Here is a 12,743-nt window from a genome sequence, read left to right on the forward strand (position 1 = left end):
CATTGAATGACTTGGGAGGCATTCGACTGCCGCAAATACCATGACCCATGATGGAGCTGCCATTGTTGTCATTACCGTCACTTGCTTAGCCGCTATCCATGTGCAGGCCTAACTGATGCTTAGTACGCGCATACACACAGCCACACAGACAGGTGCAATGACATCGCGCGACAGATGCGCCAAACTGGGCAAATGCCAAACAAGAAAGACATAAATTATGACAAAAAAGTGGCCGCGGAGAAAAAATGTCAATAACAGCTATACAACAACAACAACAAGTGACTACAAAACGGGTACATACCATATATTAGTGAGGTAGATAATCAGACACAGGGCAAAAAGCTGGAAAAACTATTGGCGTTTGTAAACTGACAAGTAAAGTACAAATSTATATGTACGAGTATGTGTGTGTGAACACATTACTGCCTTTTTATGTCTGTCTATATATATGCGTGGCAAAGCTAGTAAAATTAAGTGCCGTTTTGATTGCTTTGCATCTTGTAAAAGATAAAAGAGAGATGCTTGCGTAATAGCTTTGAACCGTTTTGTCTCTAACGGTGAAATTTTAACGATACTTAGTCTGAACGGGTGCTTTAAAAATATTTTACGCATGTTAAGCTGGTAATGAGGCGCACATATGGAGACTAAGGAAACCAAAACAAGTAAAGGAGTAAAGGGAGTTGGTGGGACTTAAAATCTTAGCGACCTAATCTCRTACGTTCCCACAAATATTTACTTTGGCTGCGTTCATGCCAGAATACCATTCACACACACAGAAGTTTCGATACAAGARCTGTATTTTGATCGCTCAATTTGTAYRGCAGCTTTATGCTATAATATTTCAAAAACTGAGAGGCCGACAAACGCGCAAAGGTGAATAAACTCAGCTTGTAACATTGAACAAAAAATAGTAAGACTTTGTTCATAACTTTAAMACTCTCAATTTATTGTTAAAAATTTATGTCATCCCATCAAAATAATACCAAAAACGGTTTCCCCGGAGCGGTCATTTSAATTTGCTGAATAGCTAGAAGTCACACGGAGCGCAATCAGGCGTATACSGTGGTTGCGGCACGTTATTCGTTGAAGATTGGCCGAAAAACTCATKAAGAATCAATATAGTATGCAACGGTGCATTATACTATTGGAGAAACCAAGAGTTGGCGGYCCATAGTTCCGGTCTYTTTTTACGAATAGCTTCGCAAAAACGACGCGTAACATTCAARTTGTATTCCCTGTTGTCAGTTTGCTTGGTCGGAGGAATTCGCAGGGCAGCACTCCTCGATAATCGAARARAACTGTCWACATAATTTTGCTTTTCGACCAGCTTTGATGTGGTTTTTTCGGCTTCGGCTCACCTTTGCAACGATATTCAGCCGATTGATCATCTGTTTCCGGGTCGTAAGCATAAATCGAATACTCAACGCCAATAATAATACGTTTCATGACATCCTGGTAGTCGGCAGGCATTGTTGCACAGATGTTTTTTTTTCGAAAAAAGATTAGCGATTTTGGAACCAATTACGCTTTAACTTTTCTTAAGCCCAAATGATGTTTGGTAATGGTTTTCACTGACCCTACCGATGTTTCCACGATGCCAGTAATATTATTGAGAGTTAACCGACGATGCTTAAGCACAGATTCCTTTAATTTATTTACTTTACATTTAATGGAACTTATTTGTTGTATAAGTTCGCTCATAGTAAAAATCGCCGAATGTAATTTATGTACTTCAGAAAGACAAGGCTTGCCACTAATGATTACTTTGATAAAACATTTGGCACAGACGGCACTGAGAGTCATATGAACTCTAAAAAAAATATTTCGTGCGAAATTTAAATTATAAAGTCTTACTATTTTTTTTGCCCAAGTTTTGAAAGTATAAAGAGTCCTTATAAAAATTGTATAACCGCTATTTTCAATGCTACCAGGATTTGTTTTAAATTTTTAATTTCAGTTTTACTATCGTGAATGGCTCAAAWGTCTAGTAAAAGAAAAAATTCCTTATTTCTTTAATTTCAAAAGCTATTGACTTAATATCAAATGAAATACTGTAGAGAAAGCAATACTCTCCAAAAATACTCTCCGAAGAGATAGCATAGTATATCATTGAATAGCCAATAGTCTCTAAACCTTAGTCAAATATACAAGTTTCTCCAAGGACTAGCCTTAGTCCAGTGGTTTTAGAAATTTGGGTATAAGTTTTGATATATTACTATAAGTGCTTAAATTGGATATTTCATCTACTTTTATATAACGCACCCTTTTCAATTTTATAAAACCAACACCAGTCTTAAAAAGATCATAGACCTAAGTTGCAATATTTTTAGGAAGCAGCTTAGGCTTCAAACGTTTATTTATTCAAACGGAGATATATCGATTTACGAACTATTTAACAGCCATTCGGATTATATCCATCATAAAATGAAGAAATATTTTAACTGAACCAAGGACAATTTAAGGATTGTATTAACAAAAAGCTGCATGCAGATATATATCCTATGCATTAGAGCGGGTCGAATATTTTACTGTAAAGTAACATATGCGGGAAATGTTCTACGGATTATTGTGAACAATTTTATCTTCTGTCTATAAATCTAAAACCGTTTCGAAACAGCGTTCCTTAAGGTGAAATTTAAGCATCTGAATAATCGGTTGTGTGGAAGGTATATGATATAGTTGCGTGATCTTGCTGATTCTGACAAATTATCAATGGAATATCAAAATATCGTTAATAGTCAATAGTCTCTAAAGGTAAAGTTTTTCAGAAAGATCCTTCCGAGAACATTTGTCGCATAGGTGATTTTATCGTCTTTTTGGCTTCCTATAAATGGACCCGATTTACTACACATGCTGAGACTCTCTATAAAGAAATTCCATAAATGCAACCATTTAATGGTTCAAATATAAGTTAACTAGTACAATAGAAATCTAAAAACTATTTTCTACCATGCTACTACTTACCCCTTACATCTAAAATAAACAGCTACAACCTCTTACCCCTACAGCTCATCTCACTTAAAAGCTTCAAAAAGCTGTCAATTCTTATTAACTCTCACCTTTCTCTACATTCCATTCAACAGCGTTGAGATGTTAACAAAACTGTCGTTAYCAGCTGTCATCTGTGTATTTTTATTAACCGCAACAATAGCAGCGGAAACAACAACGAATGCTACAACAAAGACAGTACCAACCGCAAGAGTGAATGATGCTGCCAACAGTACAACATCAGGGAACAGAGTAACAACAACAGCGGAAGTAACAACACAAGTCAATGGAAGTAAAAGTATGAGCAGAAGCAGAAGCCAAAAAGATGTGGGCACTACTCCGCTAAATGCGTCGAAATTTGGCAACAAAATCGGAGCCGTGTCGGAGGGTGTGCGCAGCGGTGAAACAACAACATCCCTACTGCCGCTACAACCACCTTTAAATGTGACAAGCACCACAACAAGCAATTTCCTCACACCAACGAGCGGCCACAGATCCGCCAGGCGTCAGCAGGAGAGCGCTGCGCCACCTCATTCCCAGACGCTTTCGCCGGCACAATTGCTTTTGTCTCCACCCACGAAGTTACAAACATCTTCAACTGCAGCTACAAATGCGAATGTGCGTGCCCCACCGGCTCGCGGCTTAAGACAGTCAAATGTCAAGGTGGAGAATGTTGTCAGAAATGACAGTAACACATTGCAACATGACAGCGAGAAAAAGGTAAGCATGGCATGATTGTTRAAGTGGAGAGGTACAATTTGCGAAGGGACTTTTGTGCTGGAGGTTTTGCGACCATATGTTCTTGTGTTCAAAGTGTTACTTAGTGGTAATTCTAGTGAACCCTCGTTTATGGTTTGTAGCATCAAAGAAATGAAAGTTTATATTTTTCAATTCAAAATCAAGAATATTATTGTCGTATACCTTACAGTGCTCACGAATAGTATAGAGCTTGAAAGAATGCCTAAGTAAGTTTCTGAGGGGATACTTTGGTATATCACAAGTTTGATCCATTGGCATTTAAATAGTTGGAAAAATGTTGAGCTACAAGGTCTTGTTGTTCCTTCAAAAATAACGTATTCTTAAGTCGAGTCGAGTTCCAACCTGCATATTTCCTTATCCTTCCACTAATTAATTAATTATAATAATGATATTTGAAAGTCACTAACATTATTCTGGTTCGACTTCGTAATATAAATTAATGGATCATTACATTAATCTACAAGATGATCTTGGAAACTATAAGCATTACAGACACTATCAACATCCAGTTAAGTAAGGTTAGGTTAATTTGGTAKGCCATTAAACYACGTATATAYSAGTTTGRCCCTTTGCGAWACCAGATGCATKTYAGTTGTTCAATCCAAGAGGAGTAGTCATCCTTTAGAATCCCTGCGCTTGACACGAGTTTTGGTAAGCTCTGTGGCCCCATTATCTCCAGTGTATCACACCGTGGGGACTCGCGATGCTCTCAGCGTATTCCGTCGGTGGTATGTTGCCACCATACAGTGACCAGTTAGTATTCTCATCATGTTTCTAAAGCCTCTTCTATCGAGTGCCAACATYAACTTTGTGTACTTCCGATCTACACATGACTTTTGGATGGGTTTCCCAATGATGATCACGTTTTCGGATATTAGTCGTACACCATTCTTGGGAATCTCGTATACTATTTCATTGCCTTTGATGTCTTTGTGGCCTAGCTCCCAGTAGAACTGAAGTTGCTTGTTTCTAAAAACTCTTTGYACTACCGTCCTKCTWCCCAAGACACATCTGGCCGATTTGCGATACGAGTTTGCCGCCTTGATTGTTGTTCGGCTGCTACTTAGATGCTGACTCTGAAACTATCTGCAGTTGCATTAGAGGGAGGCTTCGTGTCTTTCGCAACCTTTTTCCCTAACACTGGACAGTACATCCACGCACCAACTTCATCGTCCATTTTCGAGCCATTCGTATGGAAACACTCTGTTTGCACAGCCCCATTACCCACCGAGCTACGCCTGAAGGTTCTACGTGTAAATTCTTCTGCAGCCAGAGCTCGTCCCGCCGATTTTGCTGCGAAGTCTTTAGCGAAGAAGTCTATCGATGGCAGGTTTGGTAGTTAGTTGCAATGTGAACGGAAATAGCTCCTAAAGCACTGCTTTTTTTATCATGAGAAAATTATTAATCATGAAAATTCTCACAAGCATATAAGGTATAATTTTACTAACCTCATCAACTATTTTTCTCTTTCGCAGGATCTCCGAAAAGCAATTGAATTGATACCAGCACCAGTCGTTGAGATTTATRGCGAAAATGACACGAAAAGCTCGTAAGAAATCTATCAAAACTCTATCATATATTATAGATATCTTCCTAAAGTTCTCTTCATTCTTACCACAGCGAACCAAACACTCATTGGACTCTGCGTCAAAAGTCAAAGTCAAGCGAGTACATACATTTCGACATCAACGAAGAGGATGGTAGCATACATGCAATGGCGGCACCAACGCGAGCCACACGCGTGGAGACCGTGAATGAAGTGCTCTCTAACCTCTTTCCGAATGGTTTTACGGATATTTTCCGCTTCAGTTATGCCTCAGAACAACCGACACAAGCGAATATTGCAACACAAGACACAGAAGAAATGTCAAAGTCAGCATCTGTTGCAACACCGGAGACAACAACTGAGGCCAAGCTAACCACAGCGCCTAGTAGTACAACAACAACCGAAAAGCCATCAACGGAAAAACCAGAACAATCACACACAAAAGCTTTCTACAGCTACGAAACAAGTGTCTCAAAGGAATATCGACGCGAACTGCGTCCTGGACATACGGAGATTGTGGTGGAGAAGCTGCARCTGTTGCCGCGCGGCGCCAACGCCGGCAGTGACGAGTTCAGCGATGGCAGTAATCTAATAACCAAAGACGATTTGTTGCGGATCAATCGGGCGGCAGCAGATGCGCCCGTCTTACCAAGTTTGTTAATGAATCCCAGTCAWGAGAATGCTAACGGTACAGTAGAGCAGCAGTCAAAGAAGCAAACGCCAATCATTATACTGAGCGACGATAATAGCGCTGATATGGAGGGCATAAGTGCTGAAGACAATCTCATTGCTGAGTCTCAGAATGTGGGTCAACGTGTCTATCAGCGTTTGCCGCTTGATGACAAGCCATATGGTTACAAAGTGGGCGTGCACAGGCAGCGCTTACGACCCGACACTGAAGCAAACGTTAGACTTATACACGGCGAATCGCCAAATTTGTCAGACTCAATAAGCCAACAACCGATTTTTGTGCCCGAACCGGAGCCACCAGCCGGCGATGACAAGACTGAATTATTTGTGGAAGTTTCAAAGCATGAGGCGCCCAGCCAACAACTGGACAACTTCCAGGAGCATGCAGAACAAACTTTTCATCAACTGAGTCCAACACAAGAGGCGCCGTCACGTCAGTTTTTGCGGAATTTCAATCCGGTGTTGTCCCCGGGTGCGGCCCCCTCAACGCAGAAGGCTTCCTTCCATTACGAGTCGAATGCGCTACAGCCGATTATCTTTATACACGACGGAAATCAAGCCAGTAATCCGAGTGTGGGATCTGGTGTGGTTGCAGCAAAAGTTGAAAACGCGGCACAACTTCAAAAGCAATCCGCCACAGAGCTACCACGCCTGCCACTACTGCAATATGACAAGGATGCCGCGCAGATACGTTACTTAAAGGAGCAGCAGCTTTTACAACAGCAGCAGCAGTTACTGCAACAACAACAGCAAATTTTGCTTCAGCAACAACAACAAGAGCAACAACATCAGCAACATGCACACTTAATAAGCCAACAGCAGCAATTGCAGTGGCAAGAGAAGCAGCAACAACAACAAATACAGCAACAACAGCAACAACAACAACAGCAAGTACAGCACCAACAACAACAACTAACAGCTGATAAGCGACAACAAAAATTTGTTCAACCAACACCCCAATATGAACAACAACAACAGCAATTGCAACAGTTCCACAAAGAACTAAAACAACACCAACAACGTCAACAACCGATTCATCAGCATTATGCGATTTATCAGCAACATCCGCCTCCACATGAATATAAGAAAGGGAAGCAACAGCAACAGCAACAACAGAACGCTTATGGGCAACAGGAGCAACAACAAGCTGTAGAGTTGACACGACGACTGCAGCAACAGCAGGAAGAAGAGAAACTAAAAGTACAACAGCAACAGCAAATGCAAGAACAGCTAAGTATACAACAAGCACAACACGCAGCTCAAWGGCAAAATATTCAACAACACACGTCAACGCCACAGCAGCCTTACACACAGACTCAATCTCAACAACAACAATATGCCACACAGCCCTCGGCGCCAAGTCCAGCTTCTAAGCTGGAAACTCAAATTTCTGCTGATTCAGTAGCGGCTCCCGCCTCTTTCAATCAACAGTCCTATCAGTATCCTTTAGTCACTCCCTTGTCACACAAGGCTCCAGCCACACCCACGCCTCACAGTGTAGTCTTTGTTACGCTGCACGCGCCCACTCCGCCATCACAGTTCGTTAAAGCCCAAACCTCGCCACCCACCTACACTCAGAAATCACGACATGAGTACGTCTCGGCAGCGGTTAATGGAGCTGCGACTTCGCAGCATCCCCCACATGTGTCACCTACACCACCGGCAATTGTACGACGTCCACATGGCGGCTATACATTTGTCGAAGTACAAAAATCAGTGAATATCCACAACAAACTGATCACTGAGAAAGATGGCAAGTTGGTTGAGGAACACGAAACAATTTATCCGCTGCCACAGTATACGTCACAACAATATCAGCAGCAGAAGCAACCCGGCATTATACAGTCGTCGTCCAAAATCGCAGCTATTATCCCGCCACAATCGCAACAAGCAACACAGCAGCCTGTGAAGCCCAGTGCCACAGAAGCACCTGCAAATCGAGCTGAGGTTCCGCACACTCACTATCCTATACAATATGCCCAACAACTAGCGCTGATTGAGGAGGGTATCCATCCAAATGACTACATTTTTGTACCCAAGGAGTATGCAACGCTCTCGGCCAATCCAATAAATGTTCAGCACATCGATGAGCCCGAACAGCAAGAGGAAGCTTCGTCTTACGCGCATCAACAACATGTTTTACCACTGTCAAACCATCAGCAATCCAACGAGCATAACCATGCCGGCTATGAAAGGGAACAACACCCACAAGAATACGTGCAATATGTACAGCAAAATTATGCTCAACCCGCCGAGCCGCAGCCAGATCCACATCCGGCGCAACAGCAAACGCAACACGCTACTAGCGAACCAAATACCCAAGAAATACACCCGCAAGCGCCGCCACAACCACATACCGAAGAACACCACCCAGCTGTGGAAAAGGAGGTTGTCGAGCAAGTGGTCACGCAACAGGTTGAGAAAATCGTTGAGCGTCCTGTACATATACCGTACCCTGTGCATGTACAGCAATACATTGATCGTCCATATCCCGTACAAGAGATAGTCGAAACGCATATACCCGTTCCATATCCGGTGCCCGAACCAGTTCCAGTACCTGTACATGTGGAACGCTATGTCGATCGTCCATATCCAGTTGAAAAGATCGTTGAAAAACGTATACCATATCCAGTCGAGAAAGTTGTCGAAAAGATTGTAGAGAAAGAAATACCAGTAGAAGTTGAAAAAGTAGTTGAGAAACTAGTAGATCGTCCAGTACCCATACCTATACGCGTGCCTGTCGCTGTACCGGTACCGTATGCACATCAGCCACTTCCTGAATATAATGAAAACGCCGAGATTTACGGCCCTTCCTACCATCCACATCCGAATGCGCTCGGCGGTTGGTCYGATCAGACTGTAATCGGCGATTACGGCGTCCGTGGTCCCACGAATCTGCAAATACCGTCGAAAGTTTTGCAAAACTACTATACACGCATGCTGAAGAAACTACTGCCACAAGCACTGGCGCAGCGTGGTACACCATCGTCTGAATCATCAACCTCGAACACTATTTATACACATACWCAGGCACGGCCTAAAAAACCAACAACAAGCGCAGCAAATTCCTTGAAGACCACAAAACAACCGAAATCTGTCACACCAAACAGTTCACCAAACAAGCAACACTCCTTCAAGATCGGCGATATACGCTTCGATTTGAAGCCACCACCGCCACCACCAACTGGACCCGAATGGTCGAAGGGTTCACGATATATTTATAACACCCTGCCGCATGATCTTCCCGTGGCGGATTCGTCTGACGCCGAACAGTTGGCGGACACTTATAACGGTCCCTTTGCATCACACAACGAGGCCTACGATGAGTTTCAACGCTGGCGCAATGGACACACCTTGAAGCGCAGTCCACAATTTGGCAGAAATTTACAAATGGAGTATGGTTTCAAGCCGCCACTGGTGCCCTCTGTGGAGATAAATGATCAAGGTATACCTTTAAATGCCGAAGAAAAGAAGACGGAGCAGTAAGTGAAAGTTAGTGTGCGAGAAAGCTGCTTTRACGAGGTTTTATACCAATTTATTTATATAAGCTGTCAATTAACATTAAATTTTTAAGTTTTATTTAATTACTTAGCTCGTTTAACTTATCTACTTTATTTAAATTCTGTGCCAAAATATCAAGTAAATAAGAGTTTCTTCAAGTATCGTTGGAAACACTCCTGTATCAAAAATGATAAACTAGTTGAAGATGTACGTGAAAGTTGACATGATCCGATGTATAACTGGGTTAATACCCAAAATTGTATTAATAAACTAATTCTTTATAAGTATTTATAGAGAAACTAAGAAGTTTATTACTTTAATAAAATCTTTCGAAACATCCACATTTTATATGATTCACTTTTAAAAAGGATCTGGAATTCAAGTCCAGACTTGAATAGATCCATCGAGAAGAAACATCTAAGAACGCATACAACTTCGGGTTTTAATTACAAACCTTTTCACTTGAGTTTTAGGAAACTTGGAAGAACTWGGTGCGCTAGTCGTTTCTCTTTTTAGCAATTTGGCGTCAATTCGAGATACCAAGAGCAGTCAGCTCCTTCCCCACCTGTTRTCCCCAGCAGAGTAGAGGTCTTCTTCTTCCTGCTTCCGCCTGCTTATAATGCTCGAATGCTTTCAGAGCTAGAGTGYTTTTATCCATACGGACGAYATGAACTAACCAGCGTAGCCGCTGTCTCTTAATTCGCTCCACTATGTCAATGAAAATTCCCAAAGGACCATAAATATTCTGCAAAACCTTTCTCTTCAACACTCCTAAGGCGAACTCATCAGATGTTGTCAKCATACATGACTCTGCACTATATAGCAGTACGGAAATAATGAGTGACTTAGGCAATGATATCGATGTCATTGGCGTACACCAGCAGTTATACACTCTTGCAGAAGGAATTATTTCCTCCTCGCCTTGTCTGAGATATAGTTTGGTATCGAATGGTTAATGGTTTTGCCTTTAACCCAACGTYAGTTTACCCAGCCGTATTAGTTTTGCGGKTTTTTTCGWGCTGCGTGCGTGTCGRTTCTCTTTTTAGGTGTTCTTTCCAGGATTTTGYGCATGGTCAGTTGTTGATTTTCCATGCGTAAAGTCACACTGATAWGGTCAGATCAATTTGTTGAAKKTGATYATTWTTTTTTTTTTTTTCGAGAGAAAAATTCTGCGAAAGATTTATGGTCCTTTGCGCGTTGGCCACGGCGAATATCGCATTCGATGGAACGATGAGCTGTACGAGATATACGACGACATTGAAATAGTTCAGCGAATTAAAAGACAGCGGCTACGCTGGCTAGGTCATGTTGTCCGGATGGACGAAAACACTCCACGCAGTACCCGCCGGGGGAAGCAGAGGAAGAGGAGGACCTCCACTCCGTTGGAAGGACCAAGTGGAGAGGGACCTGGCTTCACTTGGAATATCTAATTGGCGCAGTTTGATAGTTCTCCYTTTTGATGGATTGGGCAGAGCACACTTAAATTCCAATCGTTGGGCATGCTTTCGTCCCATCAGATTTTACAAAAAAGATGCTCGGCCCGCAAACCATCCGCCGCCACCGCTTTGTTATTTTTCAGGCGGGTAATTGCTATTCAAATTTCTTCATGGTCGGACAATGGAACGTCTGCTCCATCGTCATCGAGTAGGAAATCACTAGATCCCCTCTGGTGGTTCTACAAGAGTATAATCTGGTCTTGAAACCTTCTGTTMGTCGGCGCATATTTTCCTAGAATTTTCAAGCATTACCTCTGTCGGCCAGCTCGTCAAGCTCTTTATATTCACACATTTCGGCCTCTCTCTTTTTTTGTCTGCAAATACATACGTCTCGCTTCCCTTTTCAGCTCTCGATTTCTATCCCATCCCACGCGGGTTGTGAGATGGGCAGTTTGTTTTCTCTTTGCTGCGACTCAGTACTTTTCATCGCACCAGCTGTTCTTTTGCAAGAGTCGCCAAATCTTACTCTGTTTAATATTGGCATATTAAGCGGTGAACCCTTTAGAGTTTGGATCTGGTGAGCTTTACTATTTTTGACTGCAGAGGTTTACGCTAAAACCATTGTGTCTTTTTCAAAAGACGAAAATAATTAGTATAAAATATTAAGGCTCTCAAATCGTAAACCATGTCGAATGCCAAATATTTGTATGTCGTTTTGATAATAGAAGAGCTCCGTTTAAGTTGGATCCGTCTCGAATATTTTCGTACTTCCATTGATTTAAACCGCCTTGGAGTCGGTTTTGAAATACGAAAACAGCAAGGAAATTAAATATTTTTTATCCATGACCATTTAATTTGAACGTTTTAGTTGTAGGTCCGGTTTTTTCTCACACCTTCAAGAGGTACTTTGTTAGGAGCACTTACTTATACTTACGGAATACCTAAAAAATTCAAATGCCTCAGCCCAGTAAGTAAGAGAAAAAGCTTCCCATTCCTTCATATTTTGGTGATTTATGACTATGAATAATATTGAAATCCCAACGTATTGAAAAAAAAAAAAAAACGAAAAACCAATAGTCGTCGAAGCTCTAAATCATTACCATTCCTTCGAGTTACACATACTGATTTCTTTTTCATTTCGAAAATTCATCCCAACGGTGTCATCTAAAATCAAACATCTGCCGCCCACCAACAGATGCACACAATTCAGAGCTAAGCATTCAACCTTTTTCGTTACTTTCYTTCAATACTTTTTTCAACTTTACCGGCTTCCTGCATGTCCTTGCCTTATCCTGGCGCAGCTGACTTCGTTGTCAGCATATGGTCATAAACAAACGCTGTCTATGTAGTTGTGACTAATACAAGCGCATTAGCTATGGAGGTATGTCGACGGAAGCAGCAAAGTGGGGCTGAAATTTGGCRTTTCACGCGCGCGGACTAACGGTTTCGCTCACTGGGTGGAGGTGTTGAAGAGCAGTGAACATATGTGGGGGCGTCTGTATTAACATTAGGACAGGCAGTCGGGAAAAACCAAACATTGCTTGCAAATCAGATGTCATTGGCATGCGTGACAAACGTTTTCTTGCTTCAACGCCGTTGTYACGCTGATAGTGGGAAGGAAGTTGTTTGTTTGCCAAGCAAAGTGTTTGCCGGAAATGTTTGCYTCAGAAGCGAATAAGAATTCGAGTCTTCTTGGTGAGCTGTAAGAAGAATAAAGGCGCTGAAACTTTTTTCAAAAAGGAAATAAAAAATGACTGTTCCGAAAAACGTCATTTTGAGAATGATCGTAGARGTGCTTTAATGCCAAACTTTTTACTTCAACC

At 41.8% G+C, this 12,743-nt stretch overlaps 1 protein-coding gene and 1 long non-coding RNA gene across 2 annotated transcripts; both read left to right on the forward strand.

Annotated features, from left to right (window-relative positions):
• Positions 1–3,614: 3,614 nt before the first annotated feature.
• On the forward strand, positions 3,615–5,451 carry LOC108975448. Its single transcript, XR_001993873.1, has 3 exons — positions 3,615–3,708; positions 5,223–5,296; positions 5,368–5,451. It is a non-coding gene; the product is annotated as an uncharacterized LOC108975448 (long non-coding RNA).
• A 10-nt stretch (positions 5,452–5,461) lies between these two features.
• On the forward strand, positions 5,462–9,701 carry LOC108975437. Its single transcript, XM_018943919.1, has 2 exons — positions 5,462–6,674; positions 6,903–9,701. Exons 1-2 carry the CDS (start codon positions 5,462–5,464, stop codon positions 9,467–9,469), a joined length of 3,780 nt encoding a protein of 1,259 aa, XP_018799464.1. The 3' UTR covers positions 9,470–9,701.
• Positions 9,702–12,743: the final 3,042 nt, after the last annotated feature.

Source organism: Bactrocera latifrons, unplaced genomic scaffold, assembly GCF_001853355.1.
Source record: "Bactrocera latifrons isolate USDA-ARS-PBARC rearing strain unplaced genomic scaffold, ASM185335v1 scaffold_65, whole genome shotgun sequence".
Classification (NCBI taxonomy): Eukaryota; Metazoa; Arthropoda; class Insecta; order Diptera; family Tephritidae; genus Bactrocera; species Bactrocera latifrons.